At 43.3% G+C, this 16,607-nt stretch overlaps 1 protein-coding gene across 2 annotated transcripts in view; it reads right to left on the minus strand.

Moving 5' to 3' along the window:
- The window catches only part of LOC117366847 (carboxypeptidase A2-like), a 34,322-nt gene extending 18,217 nt beyond the window's left edge, over positions 1-16,105 (minus strand). The window contains exons 1-5 of one of the 2 annotated variants that reach the window (XM_033958803.1): positions 15,279-16,105; positions 11,511-11,592; positions 10,246-10,380; positions 3,762-3,860; positions 1,548-1,649 (exon numbers count right to left, since the gene is read on the minus strand). In XM_033958803.1, coding sequence (XP_033814694.1) covers positions 1,548-1,649; positions 3,762-3,860; positions 10,246-10,380; positions 11,511-11,592; positions 15,279-15,478 — 618 coding nt within the window. In that variant the 5' untranslated portion in view covers positions 15,479-16,105. The remainder of the gene's footprint in view (positions 1-1,547; positions 1,650-3,761; positions 3,861-10,245; positions 10,381-11,510; positions 11,593-15,278) is intronic. The other variant, XM_033958805.1, reaches the window with a different exon arrangement.
- Positions 16,106-16,607: the final 502 nt, after the last annotated feature.

Raw genomic sequence — 16,607 nt, forward strand, 5'->3', positions numbered from 1 at the left:
TGTCGTGTGAGCTAGGTCTATTCTATCTAACAATGGAGTCCTTTCTTTATTTTGTTTTAATTTGATTGTTTCATGTAAACCACTTGGACCAGTAAAAGAACGAGCGGTATAACAAGATTAATAAACCATAAACCATAAGAACATAAGAATAGCCTTAATGGGTCAGACCAACGGTCCATCAAGTCCAGTAGCCTGTTCTCATGGTGGCCAATCCAGATCCCTAATACCTGGCCAACATTCCATATAGAATCCCAAAGAATAGCAAGATTCTGAAATCCCAAAGAGTAACAAGATTCTAGAGTCCCAAAGAGTAGCAAGATTCCGGAACCCCAAACAGTAGCAACGTTCCATGCAGAATCCCCAAAGAGTAGCAAGATTCCATGCTACCAATCCAGGGCAAGTAGTGGCTTCGCCCATGTCTCTCAATAACAGACTAAGGACTTCTCCTCTAGGAAATTGTCCAAACCCTTCTTAAATCCAGCTAAGCTATCCGCTCTTACCACAACCTCTGGCAATGCGTTCCAGAGTTTAACTAGACTCTGAGTGAAAAAAAAATTTCTCCTATTGGTTTTAAAAGTATTTCTCTGTAACTTCATCGAGTGTCCCCTAGTCTTTGTCATTTTTGACAGAGTGAAAAATCGATCCACTTGCACCCATGGAGGAAAGTCCATAGTCTGTTATTGAAAAAGACATGGGGGAAGCCACTGCTTGCCTTGGATGGGTGGCATGGAATGTTGCTACTCTTTGGGATTCTAGAATCTTGTTACTCTTTGGGATTCTGGAATTTTGCTATTCTTTGGGATTCTAGAATCTTGTTACTCTTTGGGATTCCGGAATTGTGCTATTCTTTGGGAGTCTGCATGGAATGTTGCTACTCTTTGGGATTCTAGAATCTTGTTACTCTTTGGGATTCCGGAATTTTGCTATTCTTTGGGAGTTTGCATGGAATGTTGCTACTCTTTGGGATTCCGGAATTTTGCTATTCTTTGGGATTCTAGAATCTTGTTACTCTTTGGGATTCTGGAATTGTGCTATTCTTTGGGAGTTTGCATGGAATGTTGCTACTCTTTGGGATTCTAGAATCTTGTTACTCTTTGGGATTCCGGAATTTTGCTATTCTTTGGGATTCTAGAACCTTGTTACTCTTTGGGATTCCGGAATTGTGCTATTCTTTGGGAGTCTGCATGGAATGTTGCTACTCTTTGGGTTTTTGCCAGATACTAGTGACCTGGATTGGCCACTATGAGAATGGGCTACTGGGCTTGATGGACCATGTTATTAAGTGTTGAGCTTTGGCGTTTGAGTCATTTTGATGGCAAGAGTATTTTCAGTGTTCTTCCATTTGATGTAGTGCTAACAGACTATTTAACTTCTTTCTAAGTTTCAGAGGATCCTTTCCCTGCGGTGGAAGAGACCGGAACTGTCAGAGACCGTTTCATTATAAATGAAACATTCCAGGAACCTTAGATGCCTGCTGCTTCTTGTACCAGTGTGTAGCAAAGGACTGCCACTATATCCAAAGCCCATGCCTTGGAAAGGAAGCCTACCTTCAGCACATACAATGGACGACCCTCATAAGAAGTCCCGATCTGCTGCTTACTGACCAGGCCGCTGTATTCGCTGACCAGGGTGTCCAGTTCTGTGTAAATCTGTTTGTGGACGGAAGAAGCAAAGATGAGGCATACAAAGCTGGTGTGTTATGCTACGGATTTTTCCAGTGAATAGTGGCAGATACTTGACTTAAAGAAGTCAGCGGTGGCCAATAGAATCAAAATGAGAGCATTGTGGGAATGGGCTGCCATTTTACATTGAATCAAAGGGCCTGACTTTCAGCCCACAGTGGTCAGAGATTTTTAAGGTGCTGATGTCCGCCACAGGCAGAATTTGAGTCACATATGCAATTCCAGGCTGAATCCAGGCACTACCACTGAATATACGTGTCTTGTCTGACCACCAGAGGTTATCGGGGCCAGTCGATATTCAAACTGGGCCCAGATAAAGCTTAATTGCATGGTAGGTCTGCCACTCCTCAAACTGACCGGAGCTGATGGTGTTGCAGATGGGTAGAGAATTATGAGGTATGATCATTCTTACGGGTAACACCTGGTGGCCAGATTCAGACCCTATGATTGCCTCCTCCTCCCTCCCCCCCCCTCCCAAGCAGAATCATCATTGTGTGGCACAGTGGTTCGAGCTACAGCCTCAGCACCCTGAGGTTGTGGGTTCAAATCCTATGCTGCTGCTTGTGACCCTGGGCAAGTCACTTAATCCCCCCCCATTGTCCCAGGTACATTAGATAGGGTGTGAGCCTACCGGGACAGATAGGAAAAAAATGCTTGAGTACCTATAAGTGGTATATAAATACTAAAAATAAATAAATAATTGCAATAATCAGATCAGGTATGTTTAGGGGAGGAGAGATACAGATTTGAAGGGAAATCCCTTGGTAGTTATTAATGAAGGCTCATGGAGTGGCCTAGTGGTAGAGCTGTTGCCTCAGCACCCTGAGGCTGTGGAATCAAATCCCACCACTGTTCCTTGTGAATCTGGGCAAGTCACTTAATCCTCCATTACCCCAGGTACAAAATAAGTACCTATATACATATCGTATTTGCCGGCGTATAAGACGACTTTTCAGTACCTTAAAATCCTCCCCAAAGTCGAGGGTCGTCTTATACGCCGGGTACTGTTTACATGCCCTTACTTTACATGCCCTAACATCTCCTTCCTTACCTCCTTACGGTGCTTACGGTACTAGTAAACCTGCCGGGACATCAGCGGGGCCATGGCGGGACATCAGTGTGACAAGGGTGCCAGCTCCTTCATCCTGCGCAGCGGGAAGCAGCGGCGCTCTGGCCCCACCCCTTTTCTCTTTACTACGTCTCTCGCACATGCGGCCGTGTGTGGAGTCTAGCCCTTAAGGAAGTTGCGGGGGCGAACAGGAGGCTTTTGAAGGCTTTTAAAGGGAAACTGTCATGCCAGCAAACTTGCTAGGGACTTGCCCGGCACTTGCTCTCTCCCTCTATGTGTTATCTTCCTTCTATCATTGACAGTTTCAGTTTGGTTAACAGTTTAGAAAACAAATAGCATGGCAGCTCCCATGGGTTTATTGTTCTATTCAGCTTTAGTGAATTAATTAAAATTGTTGAAATAAATTCTGATGTTCTTTTAAGTTTTATTTGTTGTGCAGAAGGTGTGCGGAAGAAGGGGTAGTCTTATACGGCGAGTATATAACAAACTCTATATTTTAACTGTAAAAGTTGGGGGGGTCGTCTTATACGCCGGCAAATACGGTACATGTAAACTGCTTTAAATGTATAGCCACATAAAAGCATTAAGGTATACAAGTCCCATTCCCCCCACCCCACCCTTACCAGCCCTTATTCCAACTGAGATGGAGGTACATAGGATGGGAATGAACTGGGTTAAACTATAAAAATGTTCTAGCAACCTTCTGGTCTATATGTAGCAGCTCATCCCATCATCCAAATGGAGCATTATGTTTCTATATGGTTACTACGGATGGGCAGACTAGATGGGCCATTTGGCCTTTATCTGCCATTATGTTTCTATGTTTCTAACTGGTCCAGCAGATGAAGCTCTACGGTTTAGTTCTGATTCTCACTCTTTGTGGGGGGGAGGGGGGGCACATTACAGATCGGAAACTGCCACATGGACTACATGAAATAACAGAGAACCTCCTAAACTTTTGTGAAGATGATCTGTGCAGATACCGTTACACACAGCTCAACAATACTTACTTCATCCAGTGTGTGATACGTGGCCAAGTTGAAACTCTTGGAATTGCGTTCCAGCTTTCGGCTGAACTCTATCTCAGCTCTCTCTTCATCTAGCAGAGCCTAGAAATGAGGTCAGAAGCCATGATGGATGGCATCAATTTTCAGCCAATACAGCAACTGCATGACTTTAGGCATAAAAACATAAGAATTGCCATACTGGGACAGACTGAAGGTTCATCAACCCAGTATCCTTTTTCCAACAGTGGCCAACCAACGTCCCAAGTACCTAGTAGATCCCAAGTAGTAAAACAGATTTTATGCTGCTTATCCTAGCAATAAGTAGTGGATTTCCCCAAGCCATCTCAATAAAGGCCTAAGGACTTCACTTTTAGGAAATTATCCAAACCTTTTTTAAACCCTGCTAAGCTAACTGATTTCATCACATTCTCCAGCAGCGAATTCCATATTTTAATTACACATTGTGTGAAGAAATATTTTGTCTGGTCTATTTTAAATCTACTACTTAGTAGCTTCATCACATGCCCCCCCTGGTCCTAGTATTTTTGGAAAGAGTAAACAAGCGATTCGCATCTACCCTTTCCACTCTACTCAGTATTTTATAGCCCTCTTATCACATCACATCACTCCTGAGCCGTCTCTTCAGCACGTTCCTCCTCAGTCCTTTCTCCACTCCAAACCCAGTCTTTTATTGGATGGATAAGATGGGGCTATTCAAATTTTCAGTTTGATAATATTCAGCTAAAATATGTGAACAGAGATATTTTTTATAGGAGCCAGTGCAGTGTAGGGCAAAGAGACAACGCTGTGTGCTACCACACGGAATTCTTGTGTTTGTCAGGGCTGCTGCGGTTCCCATATGCCCTGAATTGTTTAAAATTAATATAATAATAATAATAATAATAATTTTATTCTTGTATACCGCCATACCCAAAAAGTTCTAGGCGGTTCACATTCATTAATTACAGTCCGCGGTGATACACGGATTTACAATATATTGACAAAATTACAAATTTACACAAATTACACAATATTGACAAAATTACAAATTTACAGAGTTGTAACGAAGTTACAGAACTGTCAAAACTACAAAATTACAGAATTGTAACAAAAAATTACAAGCGATGAAGAGGGGGGGCGAAGGAAAAAAACTATAGCTGAGATTTAGCAGGGGTAGTGGTAAGACAGAAGGAAGGGTTGGTACGCGCTAGCGAGTGTGAGATCAAGTGTGGAGGGGGGGAGAGTGGGAAGGGGGAGAAGCCGGTGGCAAATGGGATTGAGATCCCTGTTCACGGAAGAGGTGCGTTTTGAGGAGTTTTCTAAAACTAAGGTAAGAGGGGGCCTCGAATATTATTTGGGCAAGCCAAGGGTTCAGCTTAGCCGCCTGGTAAGCAAAGGTTTTGTTGAGAAATCTATTGAAGTGGCATAATTTTAGGGGTGGGAAGGCGAACAGCTGGGTTCTACGTGATTTCTTGTTGGTGAGATTCAGCGTGAAATGGTGATTGAGGTAACTCGGTAATAAGCCAAAAACTGTTTTGTAGCAGAAGCAGGCGAATTTGAATATGACTCTGGATTCGAAAGGGAGCCAGTGCAGTTGGTGGTAGAAAGGCGTGATGTGGTCCCATTTGTTCAGGCCGAATATGAGGCGGACGGCAGTGTTCTGGATCAATTTTAGTCTCCTCCTGGTTTTCTTTGTGGAGCACAAGTAAATAACATTGCAATAGTCTAGTACACTGAGCACGGTGTATACTCAGTTATACACCAGAAAGATCTTTGCGTTCTGAGCATTTAGCTTTACTGAAGACGTCAGTGAATCCAAGACTTGTTAAGACTGGTAAAAGGAACTTCTGCGGCGCAGGAGTTTTAAGTTATGGAGCTCCTTGGTGGGTCAGATACGAAACTGCTGTGAAAAGGGCAGGTTTTAAAAAATGACTTAAGACGTAGTTATTTGTAGACGCCTTTCTCTAGCTGCTTCTAGTAAAGTTGATGAACCATCCACGGTCTTTACTATCCAAATTACGGTAGCTTTCTGAGGATTGTTTGCATGTTTATTTTGTCATAGGTCCATTTTATTTATGCATTTAGGGCTCCTTTTCCGAAGCCGCGTTAGCAGCTTTAGCGCACGCGACTTTTCATCACACACTGACCCCCGCGCTGGCTGAAAAACTACCGCCTGCCCAAGAGGAGGCGGTAGCGGCTAGCGCGGCCGGCGGTTTAGCCCGCGCTATTACGTGCGTGAAACCGCTAGCGAGGTTTTGTAAAAGGAGCCCTTGGTTTATCAGCTGTCTATTTTAAATGTTCTGTCTGTAAATTATGTAAACCGCTTAGTTTTAAACGGTATATAAATGTTTTAAATAATGCATTTCAGTCACAGAGTAGAGAGGGAAGGACAAAGGCTCCTGCCAGTGGTGTAGCGAAGGTGAGAGGCGCTTGGGGCATTGATGCTCCCACCCCCACACACTCCTTCCCCGCCCCCTACTGCCACAAGCGCACACCCCTTCCCTTCCTTTGTACCTCTTTGACGTTCACGGCGCGAGCAGCAACCCCCAACCTGCTGCTGACGCCAGCGTCGGCTCTTCCTCCGATGTCACTTCCTAGGCGCAGGTCCAGGAAGTGACATCAGAGATGGCATGACAGCAGTTTGGGGGTTGCTGCTTGCACCAGGAACATTAGAGGTATGGGGGAAGGGAAGCGGCACGTACGTGCGGCAGTGGGAGGGGATGGGGAAGAAGCGGGGAGCAGAGAGGAGGGTGCCTGTGCCCTCGCCAAGATGGCACCCGGGAGCCGTCCCCCCCACTCCCCCCTTACTATGCTGCTGCCTACCGGCGCTTAAGACTTCATAGGTGCCACTAGGCATGAATCTATAAATGGCGCCTAGTAGATGATTGCCAATTGCGCTCCACCGCGCCTAGGAGTTAGGCGTCATTCGTAGAATCAATTAGATCTCTCTTTAAATGAGGCTTCCGGTGACGTCACTGACCAAGATGGAGGGTTAGGGACTTAGCTCTGACTCCCAGCTGCACATTGCCTCGCTTTTCCCACCGCGGGTTGCCCATTTCTTGAGAGAGTTGGAGAGCCGGGGGTGCGCGACACCGAGCGCGGTTGAAGCATGCTGTCCCGGAAGAAGATTGATGAGGGGAGACAGCTGGAGTGTGGAGGAGAGAAGGGAGGCCTTCACCATGTGCGCAGGAACTCCAGCGTGTCTGCGCGCGAGTCGGGAGACAGCGCGTCTGAGGATGAGTCGGAGCGGGGAGCTTTCCCGCGGCTGCGGCGTGCCGGATCGGCAACGGCTGTTACCAAAGCCGATTTACAACAGTGGGCTGCTGACATTAAGATCTCTCTTTAAACAACTATAGCATAAGCTAGTAAATAGTTTCAAGTATTTGGGGATCATAATCGATTGTCATTTAACTTTTGAGGAACAGGTCTCATCCGTGGTTGCCAAAGATTTTGGGGCACTAAGACATCTTAGAGCCATTCGAGATTTTCTGGATGAGAAATCCTTACATACGCTAATTCATGCTTTTGTACGATCTAAATTAGATTATGGTAATTTAGTATATGCAGTTATAGCTCCTACAAACAGTACAAAATGCTGCGATTGGGTTGTTAGGGCCATGCATATGTTTGTGATCACGTGACACCTTTGTATCTGACATTCCATTGGTTGCCAATGGGATTTAGGATCAAATTGAAGATCTTGATGTTGGCACATCGAGCATTATGTCAGTTGCAACCACTATGGCCTCCTTTTATCAAGGTGCGGTAGGGGGTTTAATGCGCGGAATACCGCGCGTTAAACCGCCTGCCGCGCTAGCTGCTAACGTCTCCATTGACGAGGCGTTAGTATTTTGGCTTGCCGCGGGGTTTAGCGCGTGATGAAATGTCCGAAGTGCTAACCCCCGTAGCGCCCTTTGATAAAACGAGCCCTATACCTTTCGAATTTGGTGTTATTTAGGCGTTTATTATGATCTTTGAATGATAATAATAATAATAATAATAACTTTATTCTTATATACCGCCAACAATCTTGCAACTTCTAGGCGGTTTACAATAAAGAGAAACTGTACAGACAGCTACTTACAGAGTATGGCAGTGTTCATCTGGTAGTAACAGCATTAACAATAATAACAACAGGTTGTATACTGCAGGACCATGAAGTACCAGGCGGTTTACAATGAATTAGAAAAATTCCATAAATTGAATGGAGCATTCATTGTTAGTGATTAGGGGTTAGCAGTTTAAAAGATCAGATTTGGGATGCGAAGGGGGCTATTGTTCTTGTTCGTTACCTAGGTATTTCGAGAACAGGAATGTTTTCAGGTGTTTCCTAAATTCTCCATAACTGTTTGTGAGTGTGATTAGTTTTTCTAAGTCTTTGCCCCATAAGGCTGCTTGATACGATAGAAGTTGTTGATGGTATCTCTTATATTTGCATCCTGTAGTAGCCAGTGGGGAGACGAATTTCAGGTGTGCACTTCTTTCATGTCTGTTGGTTGGGAATGAGAAGAGGGCTGTTATGTATTTAGGGGCTAGACCAGATAATACCTTGAAGCATAGACATCCCAGCTTGAACTTCGTACGTGCCTCCATTGGCAGCCAGTGCAGGAGTCGGTAGGAAGGGGTTATGTGATCGGACTTCTTCAGCCCGAAAATCAGCCTGACTGCTGCATTTTGTATCAGTTGTAGTCTCTGCATTTGCTTTCGGGAGATTGCCGTTTCCCATATCTCAAAGGCCCATCTTGCCTCAACCAGAGATTGTGCAATTTTTAAATTAATTCCACGGTTATGGAACAATTTGCCTAAAGAACTGAGAAAAGAAGAATCCTATATAAAAGCTCATTTTTTTCCAATTGGCTTTTTTTTAATTGAAGAAACGAGTTTGGGACTACAATCTGTATTTATGATTTTTTAATAAAATTTTCAGTTTGTATTACTTAGTTAACTTTTATTATTGATATTTTGATTGTTATAGAATTTTATGTTCAAACATTTTTTTAAAGGAATATAGTCAAAATATATATAAATGATACAGAAAGATATTCTTTACAAATAATAAATAATTCACAAATGTTAAAATTATAATCCATATATTATACAAACTTCTATCATTCCTTCAAACATTTTATATAATAAACCATAATCCTCCCCCACCCTATCCATTCCCCCATTTCCTCTCTTCCATCCCATAATCAATTCCCCCTCCCCGGATGAAAGCTGCCAAAAATAAATAACTGGAATGTAATTTAAACAACCTTAGGGCTCCCTTTACAAAGCCCGCGCTAGCGGGGTTAACGCGCGTGACTTTTCATCACGCGCTAACCCCCGCGCTGGCCAAAAACTACCGCCTGCTCAAGAGGAGGCGGTAGCGGCTAGCATGGGCGGTGGTTTAGCGCATGCTATTATGCGCGTTAAACCGCTACCGCGGCTTCGTAAAAGGAGCCCTCAGCTTCAGCGTAAATCATTGCGAATTAAACTTCTTGCTCTAGGTCAGGGGTAGGGAACTCCGGTCCTCGAGAGCCGTATTCCAGTCAGGTTTTCCTCAATGAATATGCATGAGATCTATTTGCATGCACTGCTTTCAATGCATATTCATTGGGGAAATCCTGAAAACCCAACTGGAATACTGCTCTCGAGGACCGGAGTTCCCTACCCCTGCTCTAGGTGAAAGATTTTGAATATACGGATCCCAAACTTCCATAAAAAGACGAGTTTTTCTAGACCAGGGGTAGGGAACTCCGGTCCTCGAGAGCCGTATTCCAGTCGGGTTTTCAGGATTTCCCCAATGAATATGCATTGAAAGCAGTGCATGCAAATAGATCTCATGCATATTCATTGAGGAAATCCTGAAAACCCGAGTGGAATACGGCTCTCAAGGACCGGAGTTCCCTACCCCTGGTCTAGACGAACGCCTAACCTCCCAAGTCTCAAACAACAGTAAACGATGAAACTGGTTCCTCCAGTGCCAGAAACTAGGAGATTCTTTCAATAACCAAAATTGCATAATACATTTATGCCCAATCATACACGCCTTCTGAAATAAAAGACACTTCTTTTTACCAAAAACCCCACAAGCCGCTGCTTTACCAAAAATTACTCCCCTTGGAGAACCCACAACAGGACTACCCCATAAAGAACCCAAATATAAAAGGATGGCAGACCAGAATGACTTGATTACAGGACACAACCAAAAAGCATGAGATAATGTGCAAAGATCCTTATCACATTTGATACAAATTGGGGAATTTACCAAACCCGCATGAAATGTTATAGAATTTTATGTTGGTTTACATATTTTCTTTTTTTCTTGCTATTGTTGAATGGAGTTCTTTTCAAAGTTATTCTGAAATATATATTGTAAACCACTTGGATCCTTTTTTGCTAAACGTGGTATATAAAGATTTTAATAAACATAAAGATCCCATGCATTCAAAAGAGCTGAGCAGATCTGCAAAAGCCACTCCAGGGCCAATGAGTTTCTATGTACCTGGACGTCTTTGATCATGATGGAATACTCGATGCCTCGTGACTCCAGGTAAACTTTCACAGCCTGGAGACTTGTGAAGGGGACACGGATGTCCACTGGGATCTCAGGGTTCGAGGGGCGCAGCCAGAAATCAAGCTACAGAGAAAAGAACAGGCGTCAAGAAGAAACTCGGAGCAGCAAATGGCACAGTCAAGGTTCAGGCACGCTCCCTTTCTCTCCTCTTCTCTTTTTCAAGTGTCTTCTGGGAGGTTCCAGAAAAACTTCAGCAGCATTTTAATTTTTGAAAGATACTCCAGAGCAGGGTTACCGTATGGCTCCAGAAAAAGGAGGACGGATTGAGAGTTCCAGGTTTTACTTCCATTGCTTTCAATCGAAGTAAAGCCCAGATGTCTCAGTCCGTCCTCCTTTTTCTGGAGCCATATGGTAATCCTACTCCAGAGCCAATGAGTTTCTGTCTACCTGGATCAAACCTGGCCCTATTCTCTTCCATGAACGTCAAAATAATAATGAGATTCAGGGCTCCTTTTACTAAGCTGCGTTAGCGTTTTTAGCGCATGTAGCATTTTAGCGCGCGCTAAACCCGCGCTACGTGGCTAGAACTAGTGTCTAGCACGTGCGGCAATTTAGTGCATACTATTCCGCGCTTTAATGCCCTAACGTGGCTTAGTAAAAGGAGCCCTCACTGATTTATATACAAAATAAGAGAAATTTTTTGGGGGGAGCCGATTTATTCCATTCTTTGCTTGATTTTAAACATTTTTGGTGAGTACGAGAAGTAGTTGCCAGATTTCCTCTATGAAAAAGAGGACGTCTAGACCTGCCCCATTCAGCCCCCAGCCCCACCCCATTTGGCCTCCAGCTCCACCCCATTCTGCCCCTACAAACCTCTGAGCTCGGGACCGCATCTGTGCATGCAAGTTGAGGAAAGTTCAAATCCCCTTTCAACCCACTGATGCGTCTTGTCATGTTGGGCAAGCCTCTACCCCCTCTGTCATCTCAGGTCCTAACTTACATTGTAAGCTCTCCTGAGCAGGTACCTGTCATGTAATTTTCATGGGATTAAAAAGGTGACTACTAGACATTCATTTGATGCTGGGAATAAAACTCCTGAAGTTTCAGTGCTGGTTGTGCTTATACTGTTTTTCCCTCCTCACCTGCTACGCTTTCTTTGACTGTAAAGCCCAAACCACATTATTTTACATGCTTGCTGGGATTTATGCTACGGTCTGATCAGCACACATGAGCCAAAGAGGTCAGTGATGTACCTTGAGGTGTTCTAGAGTCTTTAAGAACTGAAGCTTCTTGAGTTGGTCTTCGTTGCTGGCCCTGATCCGGAGAACCTGGTCTCTATAGAAGGGCGCAAAAATAATAGAAAATTAGAAGCCAATCAGCTTGCTCCATTTTCTTAATTTTACTCCCCTCCCCCTCATCCTTTGTCAGGAAAATAAGAGGGCCTGATGGGCTATTCCATTACTATAGTCACACACAAAGAAACCCTCTCGTCTCACGTTGTTATTTTTCGTTCATTTATACTTCAAGTTTATTAAAAATGTGTTATACCACCAAATCAGGCTTCAAGGCGGTGTACATCTAATAATTAAAATATTAAAATAACAAAAGGGTATAACATAATTCATATTATAACAAAAAGCTTAAAAACCAAGCATTCATTTATACAAATTAATACAGAGACAAACAACAATGATGGAAAACATACAGAAAACAATAGGAACCGGGGGAGAACTACAATGTATTAAAGTACAAAATGGAGAAGGGAAGGTACAAGAGGGAAGGGAAAACCGAAAATTGCAAGCTGAAAGAATTGATGGGGGAAAACAATCTTAAGAGGACAGTTATGGCCCGAAGGCATCTTGAAACAGAAAGGTTTTCTGCTTTGATTTGAAGTGATTTAGGGTGGGCTGGGGCAGAGTTCCAAAGTGAAGGAGCAGTAACTGAAAAGTTATTATTACACCTGCGTTTCTTTTTGCTGAATGCAGTTGCCTCTGTTTTTTTAATTCAGAGATTTCTGGTAGGTTTTTCAGATCAGTAGGAAGTGTCTCTCTTGCTTCCTCCTGAGGACAAGACGGTACCTCATAGAAAGATGTGCGGGGACAGAAATCCCGCCTGTCCCCACCAGAAATTCAGCCAGAATCCCCTCCGTCCCCGTGAGGAATCCCCTCCGTCCCCGCCCGATCCCACGAGGAATCTTTTCTGTCCCCGCCTGTCTCTCCATAAAAAGCAGCAATTACTTCTGACAGTTTTGATATTTTTATAAGTCTTAGTTTATTTAAACCAACAATAAAATACAATATAAACAAATCACAGTGAACAGAAATAAGAGATGCATACATCACCGGAAATAATTAGAATAGACATTAGGTCATGTGACTACGTAAGACTGTAGGGTCGACCATTTCTTGTTAAAAGAAATGAGTTGGATTTTTTTGGCAATATAAAGCTCATAGAGCAAACAAATCTGGTTCCACCATCTGGCCTAGGTAACTTGTGAGAGGTCCTTCCAAGATCCACAAATGGTTTGTAATGCAGCAATGAGTAAAGAATCAAACAATACAGCATCAAAATCATTTAAAGCAGAATTGAGAGAGGCACAATGGCTGCATAAGAAAAATGTGCCATAACTGAACTGGAAACCCCAAAACAAACTCAGCAAGTACTTAATTTTGTACTAAGCACAACTGGTGGCATAACCATGAGAGGGGGCTGGGCCTCCCACTTTGAGCTTAGCCCCCCTCAAAATGAACATCTCCCTTGTTGTAGCTGGTGGGACATTTTGCTTTTCCATCATCTTGGTCCCAGTTTCTGCTCTAGTCTTTCTTCTACTAATTCTCTTTCAAGGCCTCAGGAACCCCGGTTCCATCCCTGTGGGAGTCCTGTGAGCCTGGGGGGAATCTCCGCAGGAGTACCATAGACCTGGGGGATTCTCCGCGGGAGTCCCATAGACAGATTGGATTTCTCTCTATATACTTTGATGCATAAGACAAAATTAATTTTGAAAAATAAGCCTTTGAAGTGAATGAAAAGATATTTATATATTTATGTACAGAGTTTTTCAAACCAGTGATGATTCAGGTGGCTTAGGGTACTTGTATAGTCCCGGCTGTCTGTGTATGAGGTTTGGTTTTCTCTGTTTTATTATTTATAGTTTTTGTCCATTGTGTCTTTTGATGTGATATGAATGAAGTCCTTCTGCTAAACTAAATATGCAGTACATTTTTTGATAATTTGTCTTGGACAGCTTCTGCCATTACTTGCCACCAAGTCAGGGCAGCTCCACCAGCCTCTCACATGGGATCTAGGTCCTCCCCTCTAGGGGAAAGTAACAGTGGCAGCAGTCTTCAGTATCAAAAGACACACATTTAAATAAGCAAAGATAGGATAAACCAGTTCAGATTCACATTGTGACTGATGCCTTATCATTTTTAACTCCTAAATGTCCCAGTGTGATTTAAAATGGACATTATGCCTTGGGTTTACTTTACCTGGTCCAGAAGGTGTAAAGTTGCCAACTGGATCCAGATTTGCCCAAAAAGATTTATCCGGTCCTGGGTTTACCTCAGTGCATGCAGATTTGTAGTCCCTAAGAAAAGCAAGTCTACAAGTCCCTGCATGCAATGGGGCAAACTCAGGACTGGATCAATCCTGGAAACAGTTGGCAATCTTACATAGGAATGAACTGTGCATATTACTACTACTGTTCCTTCTTGCGCTACCAAATGCAAGAGACAGACAACTTCATAATTCAACTAGCTTGAGTTACAGTAGTCAAGTCTAGAAATAACCAGTGAATGAGAATAACTAATGGCAGACTGGATGGACCATTCAGGTCTTTATCTGCCATCATTTACTATGTTACATATTACAATATATACCATAAATCAACTGAATTAGCCCGAGCTGATAATTTGCTATTGTGTAACAATTAGGGTTACCATATGGCTCCAGAAAAAGGAGGACGGATTGAGACATCCGGGTTTTATTCCTACTGAAAGCAATGGAAGTAAAAACTGGATATCTCAATCCGTCCTTTTTCTGGAGCCATATGGTAACCCTCAGATGTCTCAGAGCAATGGAAGGAAAGGTCCTAAGAAGCAGGACCATTGAAACAGACAGGCAAGATGGGATGCCACCCAGGATGCCAGTCCCAGGGAAGGAACACCGTGCTGCCAGCCACCGCCTCTGTCACTATAGCAGTAGAACTCAGCCGCTTCTGTCTGGCTCAGAATCTGCCAGAAGCCATTGTCACCATATCCCATGCGCATATCTTTGGACAGATGTCCCCTACGCTTAGGGGACTCTGCCCTTCCTGCGGAGGGCGCTATGAAGTTTCATGATACCTCTACCAAAGAGAAACCAATTTACCCTATTATTTCATTGGCTTTTCTCATATCCTAGAGGCAACACATCCCATAAATAAGAATATTGTTCATAGCATAAGCAATACACAGCAGAGAGAATTTAAAGGAAGCATCAACCATTATAGCCCTGTATGTCTCCTCCCAGTTATTTACTACCATGCTCTGCCCTCCCAAAATAATCACAAGATGAAGCCCCCAGTAGAATAAAAACATGTGATATGCCACCTTCTGAACTTCAAAATAACTAGGAAACCTCATACAATTTATCTGATGTATAATAAAAAGCTTTGTTTATTAAATGGCATGTCACAAAAGGCAGCCTTCATAGGCCTCTAAGAGGTGAGAGCCTTAATCATTAGGCAACATTGACACCTACTGGTATAGGGCTATGTTTGCAAGATCCCAGAAAGGGGTCCTGTAGTGTGGACCCAGTCAAAGACTTTCACCACACACTATGTTGGGAGGGGATATGAAATTGGGGGGAGAAGAGGGGGAATCCTCATCAGTTGCAAATGGAGGCTCATGGAGTTAAATCCCAATCTGGTTCTGAAATTGTTGGACCAAGCGAGGAGGAAAAAACTGCAGGGTCAGATATAACAATGAATAATGCTACAGTGATCCCTTTTTGTTTAAAACATGTTAGCATTTGCGACTCACCCGTAAAAGGTTTCCCGGCAGCAGACTGCCCCAATGAGGGTAATACATAACAGAAGCAGCTCCATGGTCATGGCGTGGATGTGGGCGAATAATGGGCAGCAGGAGACGTATTTATATGGGTTGCAACAAGTTTGCTGTCTATTGAGGAGGTCAGGAATCCAGGTGCACAGATGGGCCCATTCCCACACACCCATATCCATCTCAAGGTGATCCAGAAATAGAGGCCACCGGGGTGGTTTAAGGATCACACATAACTACAAGGCTACTGAGACAGGAAGAGTGGTTTTTTTCATGGCCTCTTCAAATCCATGCTGAATTGTCATTCAAGAACTTTAGATTCTCCTTGGAAACCGGGCTCTTTCAAAATGCTTTTGGCTCCACCTGAGATGGCTTTCCTGTTATTATCACCACTTTTTCTGCCCCCAACCCCTTTTCTGCCTAATTGCTTCCCTTTGCCACCGCTTTGATCTGCCAGTTAGCAAAGGTGGAATAGTAAATCTTAATTAACATAAACAGGGTGATACATGTTAAAGTGTATTAGACGTCTCCATGATTTCTCACTTAAAACAGAGGTCGCTTTGCAGGCAGGCAGACTTCCAGACAGCTCTAAAGCCAGATGTTCTATGATGTCCACCTTGCGTTGGCCCCCTATACTGCAGGGGCTGCTTGAGCATACCACAGATGTGCATATTTATCCCCTCATTCTATAAAGTTGGGCACCATGGGTTGGTGGGTGGAAAGGGAGGAAAAGAGAGAGGCTGATGCACAAGCTGGGGGGGGGAAGGAAGGGAGAGATATCCGCCTACTTTGGGCTTAGCCAATTGGCTGTCTGGCTACACCACTGCTCCCAGGAAAAGAGCCTTGAGTTCAGTCTGAGGTCCATGTGATTTTGCACAGGCGTTTGTGGATGAAAAGTATTCAAGCAGATGAGTGCAATAATAATTTTCTTTTTAATGATCAGATTAGAATTTCCAAAACTCAACTTCAAAATCCCTCATTTTAGAGAGAGAAAAATCTTAACTATATTTCTCTCTTATGTAAATGGTTAATTTTATAATAAACCCCTTTATGACCTCCTGTTCTCCCCTCTTTCCTTAAATATTGTAGTTCTCCCTGTTCCCATTTGTACCAGTTTGTTGAATTTTGTTTCATCTGGCTTGTTGTCCAGATTGTCGTATTTTAAATTTTTTTTATTTTGGCTAACTCTTTGTACTATCCTTGATTTTATTGTACAGCCACCTTGAAATATATGATAAGGTGGTGTAACAAATTCTTAATAAACTTGGAAACTCGGTGCTTTCATTGCTCTTATGTAAAAAGAACTAAATA

The sequence above is a fragment of the Geotrypetes seraphini genome, chromosome 9, assembly GCF_902459505.1.
Source record: "Geotrypetes seraphini chromosome 9, aGeoSer1.1, whole genome shotgun sequence".
In the NCBI taxonomy this organism is placed as follows: Eukaryota; Metazoa; Chordata; class Amphibia; order Gymnophiona; family Dermophiidae; genus Geotrypetes; species Geotrypetes seraphini.